Source organism: Oncorhynchus clarkii, chromosome 26 (assembly GCF_045791955.1).
Source record: "Oncorhynchus clarkii lewisi isolate Uvic-CL-2024 chromosome 26, UVic_Ocla_1.0, whole genome shotgun sequence".
NCBI classification, from domain to species: Eukaryota; Metazoa; Chordata; class Actinopteri; order Salmoniformes; family Salmonidae; genus Oncorhynchus; species Oncorhynchus clarkii.
In genome coordinates this window covers 19,930,939-19,953,590 of record NC_092172.1, presented here as the reverse complement: position 1 = coordinate 19,953,590, position 22,652 = coordinate 19,930,939, and the positions used below count along the sequence as shown (strand labels likewise).

Genomic DNA, 22,652 nt, shown 5'->3' with positions numbered 1-22,652 from the left:
AAACCCTTTTGCAATTATGTTAGCACAGCTGAAAACTGTTGTTCTGGTTAAAGAAGCAATAAAACTGGCCTTTAGACTAGTTTAGTATGTGGAGAATCAGCATTTATGGGTTCAATTACAGGCTTAAAATGGCCAGAAACAAAGAACTTCCTTCTGAAACTCATCAGTCTGTTCTTGTTCTCAGAAATGAAGGCTATTCCATGCGAGAAATTGCCAAGCAACTGAAGATCTCGTACAACGCTGTGTACTACTCCCTTCACAGAACAGCGCAAACTGGCTCAAACCAGAATAGAAGGAGGAGTGGGAGGCCCCAGTGCACAACTGAGCAAGAGGACAAGTACATTCGAGTGTCTAGTTTGAGAAACAGATGCCTCACAAGTCCTCAACTGGCAGCTTCATTAAATAGTACCAGCAAAACACCAGTTTCAACGTCAACAGTGAAGAGGCGACTCCGGAGACTCTTTGTTTTTGGCCATTTTGAGCCTGTAATCGAACCCACAAGTGCTGATGCTCTAGATACTCAACTAGTCTAAAGAAGGCCAGTTGTATTGTTTCTTTAATCAGCACAACAGTTTTCAACTGTGCTAACATAATTGCAAAAGGGTTTTCTAATGATCAATTAGCCTATTAAAATGATAAACTTGGATTAGCTAACACAACATGCCATTGGAACACAGGAGTGATGGTTGCTGATAATGGGCCTCTGTACGCCAATGTAGATATTCCATTAAAAATCAGCTGTTTCAAGCAACAATAGCAATTTACAACATTAACTGTCTACACTGTATTTGTAATCAATTTTATGTTATTTTAATGGTTTAAAAAATGTGCTTTTCTTTAAAAACAAGGACATTTGTAAGTGTCCCGAAACTTTTGAAGAGTAGTATATGTCGCTGATAGTCCCATCCTCCTCTGACACAGAGGTTCACATAGAGCTGGGAATGTACTTCATATCACAGTGAACACTACCGACCATTTGCTCGTGGGGACATGTCTTAGCAGGGAAGAGGGTAGACCTCACATGAACACCCCTCGTGACCCAGGCACTGCAGTAGCTCCAGGTAAACTCTGGAACAAGGCCCTCGTTTGAACAGCAATCTACCAACTGCACCAACAGCATTACACCATGTGGTTCTTTTCAAAAACAGTAGAGAGAGGATGTATGTGTGTTGTTGATGTGGGTGTCTTTTAAGCGAGTACGGTTTTGAGTGTGTGTGAGCGGCTTTGTACCCTTTCACTCTGCTTTCATTTATACATCCTCTGATAGGAAACAGCATATTCCTGGACTATTTCAAGGGAATGAAAACTAGGCAATTACGCAAATGAGTATCATGGGATGGTCTCTTCTTTTTGCCAGATGGTCTTTCAAGAACAATAACTTGGACTATTTTAAACCCCTGGGCAACATATCACTTATCAAATTACTTGGAAGAATCAACGACACACAACCAAAAGATGGAGGACATAAAACATCAAAAGTAATATGCAACAGTGGTGGAAAAAGTACCCAACTTGTCATACTTGAGTAAAAGTAAAGATACCTTAATAGAAAATGACTCAAGTAAAAGTGAACATCACCCAATAAAATCCTACTTTAGTAAAAGTATTTGGTTTTAAATATACTTAAGTATCAAAAGTAAAAGTATAAATTATTTCACATTGCTTATATTAGGCAAACCAGACGGCACCATTTTCTTATTTTTATTGACGGATAGCCAGGGGCACACACCAACACTCAGACATAATTTACAAACAAAACATTTGTGTTTAGTGAGTCCGCCAGATCAGAGGCAGTAGGGATAACCCGGGATGTTCTCTTGATAAGTGTGTGAATTGGACCATGTTCCATTTTTTTGCCAATTGTGCCGTCTGGTTTTCTTAATATAAGGAGCTTGAATTAATACTTTCACTTTTCATACTTAAGTACATTTTAGCAATTCCATTTACTTTTGATACTTTAGTTTATTTAAAACAAAATACTTTTAGACTTTTACTCAAGTAGTGTTTTACTCTGACTTTCACTTGAGTAATTTATATTAAGGCATCTTAACTTTGACTCAAGTATGACATTTTGTACTTTTTCCACCACTGGGAGAGAGAACGTTTGGTTGAAAGTAATCTAGAATATTCCCCCCAAATGAGGAGTGTAGCCAGCTAAAGGAGGACACGTGGCATCTTAAATTCATGATAAATGATTGAATACAACACACCACATTTTAACTAATGAAGTTAATACTGAATATCATAAACCTTCGGTGGACAGATATTCCATTAGAAACAGGTTAGTTAAGGTCACCAACAAGATCAAAGCAATGCTGTCAAAACAACTTTTGACACCCACGAGACCAGACAGAGAGAAATAGTGCTCATGAATGCAGGGTGGCAAAATATGCCTAATAAATATCCTGGTCATTCCAGGGTAACTAGGGGTAGAGAGTCATTTCACTAGTAAACTGATATTGGAACAAGCACCAATAGAGCATACAGTTGAAGTCGGAAGTTTACATACACTTAGGTTGGAGTCATTAAAACTCGTTTTTCAACCACTCCACAAATTTCTTGTTAACAAACTATAGTTTTGGCGAGTCGGTTAGGACATCTACTTTGTGCATAGGCTAATTGACATCATTTGAGTCAATTGGAGGTGTACCTGTTGATGTATTTCATGGCCTACCTTCAAACTCAGTGCCTCTTTGCTTGACATCATGGGAAATTCAAAAGAAATCAGCCAAGACCTCAGGAAAAAAATTGCAGACCTCAGATTTCTTTTGATTTTCCCATGATGTCAAACAAAGAGGCACTGCGTTTGAAGGTAGGCCTTGAAATACATCCACAGGTACACCTCAAATTGACTCAAATTATGTCAATTAGCCTATCAGAAGCTTCTAAAGCCATGACATTATTTTTCTGGAATTTTCCAAGCTGTTTAAAAGCAGTCAACTTCATGTATGTAAACTTCTGACCCACTGGAATTGTGATACAGTGAATTATAAGTGAAATAATCTGTCTGTAAACAATTGTTGGAAAAATTACTTGTGTCATGCACAAAGTAGATGTCCTAACCGACTTGCCAAAACTATAGTTGGTTAACAAGAAATTTGTGGAGTGGTTGAAAAATGAGTTTGAATGACTTCAACTTAAGTGTATGTAAACTTCCTACTTCAACTGTACGTAAGACTCTCTATTGCAGGGTTTCCCAAACTTGGTCCTCGGGACCCCAAGGAGTGAACGTATAGTTTGTCCCCCTAGCACTACACAGCTGATTCAAATCATCAACTAATCATCAAGCTTTGATCATTTGCATCAGCTGTGTAGTGTTAGGGCAAAACCACAATGTGCATCCCTTGGGGTGCCGAGGACCAAGTTTGGGAAACACTGCTCTATTTTAACGGGAACCTGAGAGGCAGTGTCCTCAGATTGAGTAATGGCAGATGTATTAGCAACAACTGACTGACTACATATCAGATAACACCTACCAGTTAATCTTCTCAGCATCAAAGACTTCAAGATAAGTGAAAGGACATTTATTTTTGGATGGTAGACACAGATAGCCTTGTAATTTCTAGACTGATTACCACTCACCGTGCAGCAAGCACTCATGATCAGGCGGCTTGGGAGGCCAACACACAGAATGAACCCCCTATTGGCCTGGAAAGAGATTAATTATGAAATATGTATTTTTACTCAAGTCAGTATTGAACCATATGAACATCAAGTTTATTGTCTTTACATTAGCTTGTGTAATAACTGATTTCTAAGCAGAGTATTTACAGTAGTGGGTTGGATATCATGCAATCCTTTCCTGACATTAACAGATGACTTGGGCCAGTAGTTTTTCCTGCCAACATGACCTCATTGGGACCAACTTCGGGCCCTAGTTAATAAATAGCCTAGAATTGATTTCAGGTAAGGTTAAAAATACCTCTTTATAGAGAATCACAACAGAAAAATATCCTGATCAGTTTGAATTTTATCCTCAAAATCAGATTTCTAAGACAACAGCATTTTATATTCAATGATGAACAGGGTTAATTGGGAGTTGATGTTAAAAATCAAAGTTGTTATGGCCAATATTAAAAATGGAATAAGAGGTTAAGTCCATTTGTTCCACTCACAAGGTGAATTACTGTATAATTCTGACTTTTATCAGACACTCATTAACCTTTATCCTGACTCTCATCAACTCGTATGGCAGAAGACTGTCAATGTGTGTACGACGTTTGGTTGCTAAGACAACACCATAGGGATTTATTCAATCATAAATAATTCCACTTCAGATATACTGTAGCAGGAGAGCATCATTATCCTTCTGATGAAACACAATATTCATTTTTTTCTTTTTTAAAAACTGAGGGAGTTTTTTTCTTGATGAACGCAGCCTCCTGATCTTCTCGATCAGTAAGAACAACTGTCCTGAGGAAAGAGAATGGGACAACATGAGGAAGGAGAGAGGGCTGCTGGACTGTCTTGACGATGACAGGAGGAAGAGGTGATACTACTGTGCCTATATCAGAAAGGGAGAGTTTGTTTGATGTTTGGGTCATATAGATGGCCTACCATTTCTTTCTTTAAGGTTACAGTACATCTGTTACTGCTACCCTCACTGAATCTATTCCCTCACTCACTCTTCCTCCTCCTTTCTTCTATCCATTCACAGCTCTATGTACCTCTCCCTCAAGTCTCACTCCACCTCTCTCTGTATCCTCCTCATCTCAGTCCCACTCCCCCTCGTCTCTGTCAGGGTTGTCCTCTCTAGGTGGCTCCTGAAACTGGATGTTGGCCAGCATGTCCCTCATGGCCACCATCAGACGATTTACTTCCTGGTTCAGCTCCCGACCTGCCTGAGCTACTTCCAGGTCATCCTGCGGCATCGGCTCACCCTGCAGAGACAGTGACTAGAGTGTGAGCAGTAATTCTAATCATCACTGAACATGACAATACGGAAGTGTGTGTGTATACAGTGCATTCGGAAAGTATTCAGACCCCTTCCCCTTTTCCACATTTTGTTACATTACAGCCTTAGGATGAGGATGATCAATGGAAACAGGATGCACCTGAGCTCAATTTCATAGCAAAGGGTCAGAATACTTAAAAAAAAAAAAATGACAACAAAAATGTTTTGTTATTATGGGGTGTGTAGAAAATGTATTTAATCCATTTTAGAATAAGGCTGTAATGTAACAAAATTTAAAATTTAAAAAGTCAAGGAGCCTGAATACTTCCCGAATACACTGTATGTGTTGCTTAAATTCACCAGGAAAAGCACAATACCATCTCTTAAGAACACCACATTATTCTCTCCTGTCTCACTCAGGTTCAAAATGTTTCAAACGTTGCTATAAGGTATCACGCGTAAACAAATTCATTTTAAGAGACAAACAGGAGCTTTGTACGACCCTAGGTGACATACAAGTATGTCAGTGTTTTGTGTCTAAGTTTTTTGGGATTTTCACACAGAACATACATTTATTAGATTCATTTAATTTCAAACACACCTAAATTGTGATTTCAGACCTGTTGGATAACACTGTAGCTATTCTAACAGTGCAATAAAACAACTGAAAGCAGACAGCATCTCTTCCTCCTAAACTGTCTCATTCTTATCGTAATTGCATCTCTTCCTCTTCCTAATCAGATAAGTCTGAAGATGGTTTAAAAGTAGCTGCATAAAAAAAGGTGGTCCCTCTTGGTTAAAACGCTTTTGGTCAGTGGGTGTTTCTGGAACTTGCATGGTCAGTTGTGGCACAGGAGGACCTGAGGACACTGGAGCGCCCAGGTTGGTGGTCCACATTAGTGATTATCTTTACAATTAGCTGCATGTCCTCTGATCACTAGCGTGGCTAGCTACACTCCGAACTGGCATGGACATTGGAGAGTAACTATAATAGGAGACAGTGCTTTGCTTCCTTCACACCACGTTGCATCTCACTGCACAAGGTTACATGGCAACACACTGCCAGTCAGTGTGGGACACCTCATCAAATATAAAAATCACTCCCACACATGTATACTGTCCATTGATGTTTTGATCATGTGGATCTTTTTTTATAGACGCAGGAATGATCTGAAGTAGGTCAACATGACGAGAGACAATGTGATGTGTAAATATAGGCTATCCTCTGGTTGCTGGTGCCAGGCTGCTGAGTGCTTATCCTCTCCTCTCCAGGGGTGTTTGTCACCATCTGTCTCTTGTGTATTTCACCCTGTGTGACACTGCCCACTCTTTACCTCCTCTCCACTCTGCCTGAGAAGCAGGGGGCAATGGGGCGGACAGTACATTCCCTCCTCGTTGGTTGCCATGGACAACACTGAGTCAGAGGAATCAAGACTCTCTCTTGAAATGCAACAGTTGTCTGTTCTGCTTCAACAGGACTCAAGTAACGCACCATTAAAAACAGTGTATCAAAGAGAGGCTGTTAGCCAATCCATAGCAGTAAACGGTTTCAAATCAAGTTAGCCCATGCAAAACATGGAGTCAATCAAGAGTTCTTGTACCAAAAGCCACGTTTGCCTCGTCATCCTGTCTCCACGATCTGTGCTGTATCAAATGATAAAGCTACACTTTGTTAGGCCTCCGATGCCAACTGTCACAAAGTGTTGGTTGTAGATTGTGATCAGATTGTGTTATCGGACATCAGATAGAGGTCAGAGTCAGACACTACATAACATCGTCAATGGGTCAACATTGTTCGGACATGTCCAAAACGCACCAGAACACTATTTCAAGAGCATGTTCTTCATGGGCCATATTGGTTAGTTCCAACATAGGAACCAGTTTTCTGTGGCAAAGTTACACTACTGTAGACTTAATGTGGATAAGCTGCAGTAGATCTAGTGGAGTAGGAAGCTACTCAGAAGCACTTTCTAAGGCTTGGCCACGGAGCAAATAGGCATGAAATTAGTCGTATGGGTAATCCATTCAGAAACCTCCAGAGGGTTAGGGAATATCTACCTAAACTCCAGCTAATCAATGTTCCCTTCCATCCTGTCAGAACCCTTTGTGCCAACAGTAGCCCAGGATGTCTCCATTAGCTCAGCCCAACAGTAGCCCAGGATGTCTCCATTAGCTCAGCCCAACAGTAGCCCAGGATGTCTCCATTAGCTCAGCCCAACAGTAGCCCAGGATGTCTACATTAGCTCAGCCCAACAGTAGCCCGGGATGTCTCCATTAGCTCAGCCCAACAGTAGCTCATGATGTCTCCATTAGCTCAGCCCAACAGTAGCCCAGGATGTGTACATTAGCTCAGCCCAACAGTAGCCCAGGATGTCTCCATTAGCTCAGCCCAACAGTAGCCCAGGATGTCTCCATTAGCTCAGCCCAACAGTAGCCCAGGATGTCTCCATTAGCTCAGCACTCCCACAAATGTTTTGAGATTATTATGATGACGTCTCATCCCGCTGACCGTGGCCTAGCAACAGCGTGGGCTAGTGTATGTGAGGAATCTGGGAGCCCTGAGGAGGCGACAGACCAGGTTCTTTGACTCTCGGTACACTTTATGAATGTTTTCATTGTCTGCTGCAGCAACGTGCCAACTGAAATATCCTATGATCTTTATATATTTGTTTTTACACTCTTCCGTGTGTGGGGAGGTCATATGCCTCAACAGCTGATGTTCCCTATTGGTCTCCCATTGGGAAAGGCACAGTGGAGATGCTAACTATATTATCGTTATGAGGCTGTGTTTCACATGCCATCTTATTCAAGGTCCCTGCCCTATGTTAAAAAACACACAATACAGTCAGACAGACAGAGACACACACACACACACACACACACGTTGGTTTATGAGGTCATTAACAGGAGATGGGACATTGGGGTCAAAGGACAAGCAGTCATGATGTTCTATGATGCAGAGGACCTTTTCTTAGATTTGCCACGCTTGGGGGCATGCAGCTCTGTCCTCAGGGACCACAGTGTCTGCTGATGTCCTCTTCCTCTGCTACTTCTTTGTCAAATCCATATCCATTAATGTCACTGATTGGAATCAGAATTTTCCAGATCTAAATAATCAGACACGGACTTGAATGAAAGAACCAAAGCCATCTGCCTGACACTGCAGCTCCCGAGGACCATGGTTGCATACCCCTAGTCTACTGTAGCTCCCCCTTGGCCTAGCTCACTCACTTACCTGCAGGTTGAAGTTTGGCAGCAGAGAGCGGAAGAACAGTGACAGGGTGCTCTCATTGGAGGCTCCCACACTCTGCCTGCAAACACATAGACAAGTGAGAAAGCTAACAAGATAACACAAGCATACAATACGTTTCTGACACTCTTCTGCTGATAAGGATTCTCCCATGACCATAAATTATATCAACCATCATATACAGTGAGGTCCGTGTTGTGTTGTTTTCACTCTGTACTCTGGAATGTGCACTTTGGAATGTGTACATAGTCAACGCATTTTAGAGAACCAAAAGTATTGGGCAAATGTACCTATATGTGTATTAAAGTAGTCAAAAGTTTAGTAATTGGTCCCATATATTTGGTCCCGACTACAACAAGCTTGTAATACTCCAAACTTGTTGGATGCATTTGCAGTTAGTTTTGGTTGTGTTTCAGATTATGTGTGCCCAATAGAAATACATGATAATGTGTTATTAACCATTCCAACAAAGTGTCACTGTCTAAGTACTTTTGGACCTCACTGTAGATCATTATAAGTAGGTCCAATAGTTTTTCTGAACCCAAAGAATGCTCTTTTATGTTGCGGTTACAGATCCAGTGCTAAATTGTAACCAGTAACCCCCCACCCATTAATAAAAATCATTACTTCAACCACTTATACACCCCCAGTTCTTTATCAATCAAAACACTTCTCCGTGGCCATGTTGGTAAAGCTTGTGAGGAACAAGCAACCATTAGGCAGAAATAGTAGGGCTGTCCTCAGACATGGGTGGGCTGTCCTCAGACATGGGTGGGCTGTCCTCAGACATGGGTGGGCTGTCATTCTAAGTAATTCTCACCAGAGATCATCAGGACAGGGTACAGTATGTACAGTGTGCTCCACACAACAGCCCTCAGAAAATGAGGTCTTCCCCACTTAAAACAAATGCTACACTTTCCCTTGACTAGGAGTAAATTTGTCATGTTATTCGTTGTCACCGTATTCGCCTTTCTGATGGTTTGATGCCTCCCTACCATCCACCACTGACTCTGCTGGTTAACAGCTATTACAAGATGGGAGGAAAGAGGCCTCAGTCAGGAAACCACAACACTCCTGTAACCACATGCTATTTCAGAGAAACTGATGACAGCGAGAGGGGAGAAGAGAGAGATTGAAGAGAGGGATAGGTGGGAGGGAGAGAAAGAAGGGAGGCAGAGAAGGAAGGGTGTGTCAGGGATAGACCATTAAGAGGAGAGATGCAAGCTGGTGAAATCAAGGCTATTCTTTATGCCAAATGTACATCAATGGCGTTTGTCACCATTGGCAAAGACAGAGAGAGGGTTAATTCACCTCCCCCGGCCTACATAACCGTGTGCCTTTCCAATGTCCACACTCCTGAACATTACAAATGGATCACCCCCATCCCCTTACACTGTACTCTAATATACCTTCATTAGAGATCCTCAATGGAGTCAGTGGCCAGTGGGCCAGACAGCCTTAGGTAGACTGAAACAAACCAAGCTGTATTGGTTCTGCTTAGGAAAACACAAGCAGATACGGTCCTGACTCTTGGTTTTCAGTCTAGAGGCACTGACAGGATTGCTGATCCAAGTAGACCTATAGAGAAGAACCTAGCAATCTGAAGGAGCCATATTCTTTTTAAACATTTTTTACCCCTTTTTCTCCCAAATTTCGTGGTATCCAATTGTTAGTAATTACTATCTTGTCTCATCGCTACAACTCCCGTACGGGCTCGGGAGAGGCGAAGCGCGCATCCAACCCGGAAGCCAGCCACACCAATGTGTCGGAGGAAACACCGTGCACCTGGCGACCTTGGTTAGCGTGCACTGCGCCCAGCCCGCCACAGGAGTCGCTGGCGATGAGACAAGGATATCCCTACCGGCCAAACCCTCTCTAACCCGGACGACGCTAGGCCAATTGTGCGTCGCCCCACGGCCCTAGACCACTGCGCCACCCAGGAGGCCCTGAAGGAGCCACATTCTATAACTAGCTACAGTGCATTCGGAAAGTATTCAGACCCCTTGACTTTTTTCCACAAATGGATTAAATTCATTGTTTTCCTCATCAATTGACACACTACACTCCATAATGACAAAGCAAAAACAGGTTTAGACAATTTTGCACATTATATATTATTTAAAAAAATTACACAAGTATTCAGACCCTTTGCTATGAGACTCCAAATTGAGCTCAGGTGCATCCTGTTTCCATTGATCATCCTTGAGATGTTTCTACAACTTGATTGGAGTCCACCTGTGGTAAATTCAATTGATTGGACATGATTTGGAAAGGCACACACCTGTCTATATAAGGTCCCACATTTGACAGTGCATGTCAGAGCAAAAACCAAGCCATGACGTCGAAAGAATTGTCCGTAGAGCTCCGAGACAGGATTGTGTCGAGGCACAGGTCTCATCATTCTTAAATGGAAGAAGTTTGGAGCCACCAAGACTCTTCCTAGAGCTGACCGCCCGGCCAAACTGAGCAATTGGGGGAGAAGGGCCTTGGTCAGGGAGGTGACCGAGAACTCTGACAGAGCTCCCGAGTTCCTCTTTGGAGATGGGAGAACCTTCCGGAAGGACAACCATCTCTGCAGTTCTCCATCAAAAGGCACCTAAAGACTCTCAGACCATGAGAAACAAGATTCTCTGGTCTGATGAAACCAAGATTGGCCTGAATGCCAAGCGTCATGTCTGGAGGAAACCTGGCACCATCCCTACGGTGAAGCATGGTGGTGGTAGCATCATGCTGTGGGGATGTTTTTCAGTGGCAGGGACTGGAAGGCTAGTCTCCGGAAAAATGAACGGAGCAAAGTACAGAGAGATCCTTAAAGCTCCAGAGCAAACAGGACCTCAGACTAGGGTGAAGGTTCACCTTTCAACATGACAACGACCCTAAGCACACAGCCAAGACAACACAGGAGTGGCTTCGGGACAAGTCTCTGAATGTCCCTGAGTGGCCCAGCCAGAGTCTGGACTTGAACCCAATCGAACATCTCTGGAGAGACCTGAAAATAGCTGTGCAGCGACGCTCCCCGTCCAACCTGACAGACCTTGAGAGTATCTGTAGAGAAGAATGGGAGAAACTCCCCAAATACAGGTGTGCCAAGCTTGTATCGTCATATCCAAGAAGACTCGAGGCTGTAATCACTGCCAAAGGTGCTTCAACAAAGTACTGAGTATAGGTTCTGAATACTTATGTAAATAGCATATTTCAGTTTTTTTTATTTTTATACTTTTGCAAAAATGTCCAAAAACTGTTTTTGCTTTGTCATTATGAGGTATTGTGTGTAGATTTACGAGGGAAAAAATATATTAATCAATTTTAGAACAGCAACGTAACAAAATGTGGAAAAAGTCAAGGGCTCTGAATACTTTCCGAATGCACTGTATATATAATATATGTACACTACCGTTCAAAAGTTTGGGGTCACTTAAAAATGTCCTTGTTTTTGAAAAAAAAGCAAGTTTTTGTCCATTAAAATAACATCAAATTGATCAGAAATACAGTGTAGACATTGTTAATGTTGTAAATGGAAACCATCACTCCTGTGTTCCAATGGTACGTTGTGTTAGCTAATCCAAGTATATCATTTTAAAAGACTAATTGATCATTAGAAAACCCTTTTGCAATTATGTTTGCACAGCTGAAAACTGTTGTTCTGGTTAAAGAAGTAATAAAACTGTCCTTCTTTAGACTAGTTGAGTATCTGGAGCATCAGCATTTGTGGGTTTGATTACAGGCTCAAAATGGCCAGAAAACAAAGAACTTTCTTCTGAAACTCGTCAGTCTATTCTTGTTCTGAGAAATTAAGGCTATTCCATGCGAGAAACTGCCAAGAAACTGAAGATCTCGTGCAGCGCTGTGTACTACTCCCTTCACAGAACAGCGCAAACTGGTTTTAATCAGAATAGAAAGAGGAGTGGGAGGCCCCGGTGCACAACTGAGCAAGAGGACAAGTACATTAGAGTGTCTAGTTTGAGAAACAGACGCCTCACAAGTCCTCAACTGGCAGCTTCATTAAATAGTACCCGCAAAACACCAGTCTCAACATCAACAGTGAAGAGGTGACTCCGGGACGCTGGCCTTCTAGGCAGAGTTGCAAGGAAAAAGCCATATCTCAGACTGGCCAATAAAAATAAGAGATTAAGATGGGCAAAAGAACACAGAGGAACTCTGCCTAGAAGGCCAGCATCCCGGAGTTGCCTCTTCACTGTTGACGTTGAGACTGGTGTTTTACGGGTACTATTTAATAAAGCTGCCAGTCTACACTATATTTCTGATCAATTTGATGTTATTTAAATTACAAAAAAATGTGCTTTTATTTAAAAAACAAGGACATTTCTAAGTGACCTCAAAATGTTGAACGGTAGTGTTTATATTTTGTGTACTATGTAAAAACCTGCACTGGTACATACCCTACCTTGCACAATATATGTATAATGACACAAGTTAGGACATGTTTGGAAGGTTACCTCTCAGGCCGGGTATATGAGACCACTGAGTCCAGCGGGGGGAGAGGATCGAACCCCATCACCGACTGAGTGGTCACCTCCTGGGAGAGAACACACACAATTCACCATTACAGTAAACATATTGAAGACCTATCCTCACTAAAACTCTGTTACTGTTGTAATTGTCATGCATCCAAAACATCAAGTTGATCTCGTTTGTGTTATGAGGACCTCTCGATGAGGAGGTCCAATCATTATATTTGATTGGGTTCTTCATGGAACCAATAAGGAAGCCGTATGCCAGTTGTTATTTATCTCTTTGAATTAGAGGACTACATTCTCAGCATAATTTGGCATGCTCTGTACTGTAGCGGTTGTGTATGTGTACGCTACTGTCTTGCAAACCACATTTACTCTTTGGGACATTTCATGTTATAAACATACAGGATATACATTGTACATAATGAATGAATACAACCATTCATGATCATGTGATAAAGCAGTAAGGAAATTATACTATGATTAGATAAGTCACTCTATTCCCCTATATACTGTGTGCTACTATTGACCAGGGTTATGGCTGGTCAAAAGTCATGCAATATAAGGGGATAGGGTGCTATATGAGACACAGACTTAATAATAGAGTAAACCTGGTTGCCAAATCTGTTTCTGATTGAACAAATGACAAACAGCATGACAATGGATTAATGGGCTAAATCAGAAACAGAACTGGTGACCAGGGTATAGTAGAGTGGCTGTTGCCTGAGTCTCTCACCAGCGGTAGAGTGGAGGTGGCCTCTTTGATTTCAGAAAGGATGACGTGGCGATGGATGTTCAGGGGGGCACTCTGGTACCTCTGCTTCCTCCTAGGGGGATGGAGGAGACAGGAGGGGAAACCAAAGTCAGAGACACATAGTCCAGGGCCTCCCGAGCGGTGCAGCAGTCTAAGGCTTGAGGCGTAACTACAGGCCCGGGTTCGAATCCAGGCTGTGTCACAGCCAGCCATGACCGGGAGACCCATGAGGCGGTACACAATTGACCCAGCTTCGTCCGGGTTAGGGGAGGGGTTGGCCGGCCGGGATCACGAAAAAGGGGTAAAAGTACAACAAATATATATTAATAATAATAATAATCAAATAAAAAGAGACATAAGCCAATATGCCTCATTTCAGGAGGTTCCTTTGATTTCTTCCTGACATCGAAATGTAACATTGCTATATTTAATCTAAAAGTGTTGCCTCAACACTTATGAAACAATAACTTTTGCAGATTTGTCGTAGACTTATGGATGGTTTCTCAGACCTAGATTAAGCCTTTTCCTAGACTAAAAAGCACTTTCCAAGGAGATTCTCCATTAAAGCATGCTATTTAATCTAAGGAATAGGGGTAATCTGCTAGTCGAACGCCCAACTCTTCATTGAGACAATACTGAAACATCAATCCATGGGCAAGTCAGTGCCACATTTTCATTTGTGCATAAATCAAAATGAAAGAAAAGTTATCTGGCAAATTCAGCAGGCTATGGTGTGAAATAGACTTCTAAGTGCAGTCTTTATTGAATTACTTTGGTGTGGTTACCAATGCATGAGCATCTTTTTCCTCTTATAATAAAACAACTGTATTGGGTCATACAGAAGTTTTACTGTGTGTGAAGTTTCGAATGCATCGGTCATTACTATGTGTAATGTGATAGGTATTTTAACCATTACTATTTCTTTCACACACAAAAACACATTTGATGAATAAAATCTTTAATTAGTTGTCTGTCTCAAATGAAGTGAATGATGAAGTAATCTTTGAGAGAGGGAGGGAATCTGATTTCATTGGTCCTCAACTTGCAGCTCAGACACTCCATTCAGGATAAATGTAGTTAGCCATGAGTTAGCCTGCCTTGGAGCAAGTTAGATCTGAAGGATTCGTTGCCATAGAAATGTACCTGAAATGTAAAAGGTAAGCCACATTTGTGATCCCGGTAATCCCAAGTTGAACTCAGACCAAAGTTACCTCGCCAACTCCTCAAACTACATTTGTAGTATAGGGATCAGGACTTCTGACAGTGAGAAAACAACCCATAAACATTAGGACCCCTGGAGCGCAAAGAGCACGTTATGACCTGTCTCTATGTAAACTCTCTATGTAACGTCTCTATGTAACGTCTCTACGTAACCTCTCTACGTAACCTCTCTACGTAACCTCTCTACGTAACCTCTCTACGTAAACTCTCTACGTAAACTCTCTACGTAAACTCTCCATGTAACCTCTCTATGTAAAAACTCTCTATTAGAGGTCGACCGATTATGATTTTTCAACACCGATACCGATACCGATTATTGGAGGACAAAAAATGCCGATATGGAATAATCGGCCGATTTTTGAAATGTATTTGTAATAATGACAATTACAAGAATACTGAATGAACACTTATTTTAACTTAATATAATACATCAATAAAATCAATTTAGCCTCAAGTAGATAATGAAACATGTCCAATTTGGTTTAAATAATGCAAAAACAAAGTGTTGGAGAAGAAAGTAAAAGTGCAATATGTGCCATGTAAGAAAGCTAACGTTTAAGTTCCTTGCTCAGAACATATGAAAGCTGGTGGTTCCTTTCAACATGAGTCTTCAACATTCCCAGGTAAGAAGTTTTAGGTTGTAGTTATTATAGGAATTATAGGACTATTTCTCTCTATACCATTTGTATTTCATATACCTTTGACTATTGGATGTTCTTATACTTTAGTATTGCCAGTGTAACAGTATAGCTTCCGTCCCTCTCCTCGCTCCTACCTGGGCTCGAACCAGGAACACAACGACAACAGCCACCCTCGAAGCAACGTTACCCATGCAGAGCAAGGGAAACAACCACTCCAAGTCTCAGAGCGAGTGACGTTTGAAACGCTATTAGCGCGCACCCCGCTAACTAGCTAGACATTTCACATCACATTGTTACACCAGCCTAATCTCGGGAGTTGATAGGCTTGAAGTCATAAACAGCAGAGCTGCTGGCAAAACGCACAAAGTGCTGTTTGAATTAATGTTTATGAGCCTGCTGGTGCCTACCATCGCTCAGTCAGACTGCTTTATCAAATCATAGACTTAATTATAACATAATAACACACAGAAATACGAGCCGTAGGTCATTAATATGGTCGAATCTGGAAACTATAATCTCGAAAACAAGACGTTTATTCTTTCAGTGAAATACGGAACCGTTCCGTATTTTATCTAACGGGTGGCATCCATCAGTCTAAATATTCCTGTTACATTGCACAACCTTCAATGTTATGTCATAATTACGTAAAATTCGGGCAAATTAGTTCGCAATGAGCCAGGCGGCCCAAACTGTTGCATATACCCTGACTCTGGGTGCAATGAACGCAAGAGAAGTGACACAATTTCCCCTGGTTAATATTGCCTGCTAACCTGGATTTCCTTTAGCTAAATATGCAGGTTTAAAAATATATACTTCTGTGTATTGATTTTAAGAAAGGCATTGGTGTTTATGGTTAGGTACACGTTGGAGCAACGACAGTCCTTTTTCGCGAATGCGCACTGCATCGATTATATGCAACGCAGGACACGCTAGATAAACTAGTAATATCATCAACCATGTGTAGTTAACTAGTGATTATGATTGATTGATTGTTTTTTATAAGATAAGTTTAATGCTAGCTAGCAACTTACCTTGGCTTCTTACTGCATTCGCGTTAACAGGCTCCTCGTGAGGCAGGTGGTTAGAGCGTTGGACTAGTTAACCGTAAGGTTGCAAGATTGAATCCCTGAGCTGACAAGGTAAAAATCTGTCATTCTGCCCCTGAACAAGGCAGTTAACCCACCGTTCCTAGGCCGTCATTGAAAATAAGAATGTGTTTTAACTGACTTGCCTAGTTAAATAAAGATTAAATAAAGGTGTAAAAAAATAAAATAATAATAAAAAATTGGCAAAATCGGCGTCCAAAATTACCGATTTCCGATTGCTATGAAAACTTGAAATCGGCCCTAATTAATCGGCCATTCCGATCAATCGGTCGATCTCTACTCTCTATGTAAACTCTCTATGTAACGTAGACTCTATGTAACCTCTCCATGGAACCTCTCCATGGAACCGCTCCATGGAACCTCTCCATGGAACCTCTCCATGGAACCTCTCCATGGAACCTCTCCATGGAACCACTCCATGTAACCACTCCATGTAACCACTCCATGTAACCTTTCTCTTCTCCACTCGTGAGGGGTCAGTCAGATGACTCTGATTAACATGGGGTTAACAGACATACAGTACAAACACTGACCCTAACTTCGACAGCCTGAGGTGCAAGTGGGAAACGAAGAAATCGATTGAGAGACCGTTAAGCAGGGTGAGAGAGGGGGAAAAAAATAAAGGGATATGTCGGGTGAGAGAAGGAAAAGGAGAGACAACGTGGGAGAGGGTTACGTAGGGATGAGCGAGGGGAAGGAGAAAGGGTTAAGAGGGGTTAAGAGTAAAGGTTGGGGGATAAGGCCCATTTGAGGCAAAGGTAAATGGTGGATCCTATTGGGTGATGGAGATGAGGGGTAGGCTTAGAGAGCTTGGGGGTGTACATTTTATTCCAGGGTTAGGTTTTCAGACTTTTTACCTGGGCTTTGCTCTTTTCATATTTACTTTTGATCCTAACAAACTCTCCAAGCCCTGCCGTGACAAGCATACCCTTAACATGATGCTGCCACCACAATACTTGAAAATAGAGTGGGTTTCACTCTGTGTTGTATTGGACCCAAGCGCAATACTTTGCCTTGTTGTCTCCCAGTACTACTTAACGGCCTTGTTGCAAACAGAATGAATGATTTGAAGTGGACTGTACCACAGGCTTAATTCTTCTCACTTTGTCATACATGTCAGATATGTGGAGTGAATCCAATGTGGTTTATCCTCTGTATTTTCAAAGTTATGTGCTTGCAGCATCATGTTATGGTTATGCTTGTCACCTGCAGGGACTGGGGAGTTTGTCAGGATCAAAAAAAATATGAAAGGAGCAAAGCCCAGATAAAAAGTTAGAGGGAACCCTGTCTCAGTCTTCTGAACACATAACCCTGGGATAGAGTTTTATATTACAGCAGGACAATTACACAAATTGTAATGCCGTATGTGTAATGCCAAAGACAGACAAGAATGGCTTTCCAAGAGGTGTTGAGTCTTCCTGAATGGTCCAGTCTCAGTCCTAATTTAAATTTGCTTGAAAATCAGACACAAGGTTTGAATATTGCTGTCCATCAATGACTTCCAACCAAATTTACTGAGCTTGAGCAAATTTGGAAAAAAATACTATGGATATACAGTGGGGCAAAAAAAGTATTTAGTCAGCCACCAATTGTGCAAGTTCTCCCAATTAAAAAGATGAGAGAGGCCTGTAATTTTCTTCATAGGTACACTTCAACTATGACAGACAAAATGAGAGAACAAAAATCCAGAAAATCACATTGTAGGATTTTTTATTAATTTATTTGCAAATTATGTTGGAAAATAAGTATTTGGTCAACTACAAACAAGCAAGTTTTCTGGCTCTCACAGACCTGTAACTTCTTCTTTAAGAGGCTCCTCTGTCCTCCACTCATTACCTGTATTAATGGCACCTGTTTGAACTTGTTATCAGTATAAAAGACACCTGTCCACAACCTCAAACAGTCACACTCCAAACTCCACTATGGCCAAGACCAAAGAGCTGTCAAAGGAAGACTGAATCTGCAATAGGTAAGCAGCTTGGTTAGAATAAATCAACTGTGGGAGCAATTATTAGGAAATGGAAGACATACAAGACCACTGATAATCTCCCTTGATTTGGGGCTCCACGCAAGATCTCACCCTGTGGGGTCAAAATGATCACAAGAACGGTGAGCATAAATCCCAGAACCACACGGGGGGAACTATTGAATGACCTGAAGAGAGCTGGGACCAAAGTAACAAAGCCTACCATCAGTAACACACTACGCCGCCAGGGACTCAAATCCTGCAGTGCCAGACGTGTCCCCCTGCTTAAGCCAGTACATGTCCAGGCCCATCTGAAGTTTGCTAGAGAGCATTTGGATGATCCAGAAGAAGATTGGGAGAACGTCATATGGTCAGATGAAACCAAAATGGAACTTTTTGGTAAAAACTCAACTCGTGTTTGGAGGACAAAGAATGCTGAGTTGCATCCAAAGAACACCATACCTACTGTGAAGAATGGGGGTGGAAACATCATGCTTTGGGGCTGTTTTTCTGCAAAGGGACCAGGACGACTGATCCGTGTAAAGGAAAGAATGAATGGGGCCATGTATCGTGAGATTTTGAGTGAAAACCTCCTTCCATCAGCAAGGGCATTGAAGATGAAACGTGGCTGGGTCTTTCAGCATGACAATGATCCCAAACACACCGCCCGGGCAACGAAGGAGTGGCTTCGTAAGAAGCATTTCAAGGTCCTGGAGTGGCCTAGCCAGTCTCCAGATCTCAACCCCATAGAAACTCTTTGGAGGGAGTTGAAAGTCCGTGTTGCCCAGCAACAGCCCCAAAACATCACTGCTCTAGAGGAGATCTGCATGGAGGAATGGGCCAAAATACCAGCAACAGTGTGTGAAAACCTTGTGAAGACTTACAGAAAATGTTTGACCTCTGTCATTGCCAACAAAGGGTATATAACAAAGTATTGAGATAAACTTTTGTTATTGACCAAATACTTATTTTCCACCATCATTTGCCAATAAATAAATTAAAAATCCTACAATGTGATTTTTTGGAATTTTTCTCTCTTTTTGAAGTGTACCTGTGATGAAAATTACAGGCCTCTCATCTTTTTATGTGGGAGAACTTGCACAATTGGTGGCTGACTAAATACTTTTTTGCCCCACTGTATGTTGCTCTAACATCTGTGCAAAGTTGGTAGATTCCTATTCCAAATGTTTTTTTCAGCTGTAATGGCTGCCAAATGTGCTTCCACCAAGTATTAACCCTGGGGTGTGAAGACATATGCAATCCAGACATCTTATTTTTATTTTATTAATTTGGAAAATGTTCTATAATTTTTCTTTCACGTTGGAAGTGGAGTAGGTTGTGAACAATGGTAGAAAAACTATGTAATCTATTTTTGTATTTCATTTCAAGGCTGCAAAATTTGTAAACTGTGCAAAGGGTAAGTAGACCTTCACTAGGCACGGAATGTTGGAGGTGAACTAGCTTGGAATCCACACTGAACATTGCTCCACTGAATCAATGAATATTACTTATTGAACAGAAATACTCGAATTTGAGGATAGAGGCGAATGGGTTAATGAGGAACAGTTTGCCCGGTTGGAAAGGTAATAATGCCAGTGGTCTAGAGTCCAAGGGGCTCTTACTTGTTTTGGCAGTCCTCCACCAGAGGGTCTTTAGCGTCGACTCGTCGTAACACATCCCTCACACACTCCTCCAGCCACAGCAGGACCCCTCCCTCCCTCCACAGGGTGTGCATCCGCCCCACGTACAGAGACACCAGTTCAGCCAGGGCAGGAGACTGCCTAGAAAGAGGGAAAGAGATGGGAGGAAGGAACAATTAAATTTGTCACTCTAATACAATTTCATGCCAATAAATGATGATTCAATTCCATTAGGCTGACTGACACAGAAGATGTGCATAAAGGAAAGACATGACAGACAGGAAGACATGATGCCTCGGTTGAAGCAGATGTTTTACCCCAACTGGCTTCTGGGTCCAAAGAAGTCATGTGACGATACAGCAGCGTCTGGCTGCACTGTGCACAGGTCCAACAGAGGCATCAACACTGGGGAACACAAACATACAGATATCAGGCATAGGTCTATTTTCTGTCTGTCTGTGTGTGTGTGTTCTATATAAGCATCCATGGTGGAACACATTCTAATGGCTGTCCCTCTCAGGCCTGTGTGTGTGTGTGTGTTCTATATAAGCATCCATGGTGGAACACATTCTAATGGCTGTCCCTCTCAGGCCTGTGTGTGTGTGTGTGTGTTCTATATAAGCATCCATGGTGGAACACATTCTGATGGCTGTCCCTCTCAGGCCTGTGTGTGTGTGTGTGTGTTCTATATAAGCATCCATGGTGGAACACATTCTAATGGCTGTCCCTCTCAGGCCTGTGTGTGTGTGTGTGTGTTCTATATAAGCATCCATGGTGGAACACATTCTGATGGCTGTCCCTCTCAGGCCTGTGTGTGTGTGACTTTAACCTCCAGGGAACATGATGAGAGCGTCCTGCAGCAGCAGGTCAGCCTTGTGTTTGAGCCGTTCCCTCTCCTCTGACTCAGTCTGATCCTCCTGACTCAGGTGGAAATGGCTCAGAGCCACAGAGAAGGCAAAGTTTGGCAACTGGGACAGGTTCCTGTGCACCTGGGAAACACACACACAGGAATCAGACAATACACACACACAGAAATCACACACACACTGGTATGAGGTCACACACACAGGGAAAATCTGGCGCACACACTCGTCTCACCTCCCAATCCTGGTATAGCCGGAGGAGGAAGTTGTACTCTCGTGAGCGCAGGGAGAGGAAGTCAATGAGCAGTAGCATACAGAGGGGATCGCTGTCGGGGTCCAGACTTGGGAGAGAAAGGAGATGACGGAATAAAGCACACAACAGCTCCTCTTCTTCAATGAATACTTCATTCAGTTTCGCCTACATAACTAAGACCACATAACTATTATATAAATAAACATTACAGAAATAAAATAAATGGTTTCTTTATTAAAAGTGGACCCATGACAACCCGTGACCAGAATCTGTGCCATTGCTGGAAACACTCAATATCCTGGGTATCCTAAATACAGTGACACTATACATAATGGAAATGGAAGCACTGTGGAGGCACTGTGGAGGCACTGTGGAGGCACTGTGCTTTTACTGGTATTTCAAGCTTTATCCACTAGTGTTGCTGCAGGTAGAAAATCCTAGGAAATTTAATTTAATTGACACCGTCTCCGATCAATCAATGTCTGGTTGTGCGTGTGATATTATTATTTACTATCATTTGGCAGGGAATTATATGTGTAGATCAGTGATTCCACACCTTATTTTGCTCAAGCTGATCCTCTCCAACAGACTTGGAAGTTGTAGCTAAAAATTGGTAAATTGGGTGCAGTTAAAGGGTTGATTAAATGAAACCAACCATTGAAATACACTGTATGTAATTCGGGGGGGTAGTAGCCCCAACAGATTCAAACCCCAATCCAGCGACTGTAAAATCAACACCTGTTGGCTTGACAGTCACTGGATCTGCGTTTGAGTCCCGGTCGGGGCTACCCTCCAAATTCACTACATTGGTGTCAGAAGTGGGATGGTGCCCATGAGGCCATCCGAGTGGCATGTACTCATGAGGGAGTTGGTATAGCTTGGGGACACACTCTCCCGAAGGAAGGGGGTAGTGAAGCAACAATAACCCAACACCTAGCAAGCTCATCAAGAGGTTCGGGGTTCGGACCTCTTGGGAGTAACAGGTGAAGGGGTTGGCTTGGCAGTCGCTGGACCCGGGTTCGAGTCCCATTCAGATATTGATTGGAGACAGGAAATGTTATTTAATTGACACAAGCTAAGATTTTCTACCTCCATCAACACTATTGGATAACACTGGAAATATCGGTAAAAGCACAGTGCGTCCATTTCCGCAACAAAAAGCAGGGCCCTCTATGTGGTATATGACAGAGCTGCTGCGGGCGGCAGGGCTGTTCATCTGGTATTCCTATCAGTCATCTACTGAAGCAGAGATAAGGTCCTCCTGATCATAACACAGCAGGCCTGAGAGGGACAGCCGTCACAACGTGTTCCACCCTGGATGCTTATACAGAGCAGACACACACCACCATGAGGGGAGGAAGCCAGTGTTTGACGGAAATCAGAGATATACACTGAGTATACAAAACAGTAGAAACACCTTGCTAATATTGAGTTGCACCCGCTTTTGCTGAAAGTGTTCCACAGAGATGCTGGCCCATGTTGACTCCAATGCTTCCCACAGTTTTGTCAAGTTGGCTGGATGTCATTTGGGTGTTGGACCATTCTTGATACACATAGGAAACTGTTGAACGTGAAAAACCCAGCAGTGT

At 42.3% G+C, this 22,652-nt stretch overlaps 1 protein-coding gene across 2 annotated transcripts in view; it reads right to left on the bottom strand.

The window, feature by feature from the left end:
• Nucleotides 1-3,695: 3,695 nt before the first annotated feature.
• LOC139385224 (TCF25 ribosome quality control complex subunit) overlaps nt 3,696-22,652 on the bottom strand; it is a 37,966-nt gene continuing 19,009 nt past the window's right edge. Inside the window, exons 11-19 of one of the 2 annotated variants that reach the window (XM_071130342.1) lie at nt 21,046-21,151; nt 20,777-20,936; nt 20,265-20,352; nt 19,930-20,088; nt 13,356-13,446; nt 12,602-12,681; nt 8,130-8,205; nt 4,668-4,880; nt 3,696-4,413 (exon numbers count right to left, since the gene is read on the bottom strand). In XM_071130342.1, coding sequence (XP_070986443.1) covers nt 4,713-4,880; nt 8,130-8,205; nt 12,602-12,681; nt 13,356-13,446; nt 19,930-20,088; nt 20,265-20,352; nt 20,777-20,936; nt 21,046-21,151 — 928 coding nt within the window. In that variant the 3' untranslated portion in view covers nt 3,696-4,413; nt 4,668-4,712. Of the gene's footprint in view, nt 4,881-8,129; nt 8,206-12,601; nt 12,682-13,355; nt 13,447-19,929; nt 20,089-20,264; nt 20,353-20,776; nt 20,937-21,045; nt 21,152-22,652 lie in introns of both variants that reach the window. The other variant, XM_071130341.1, reaches the window with a different exon arrangement.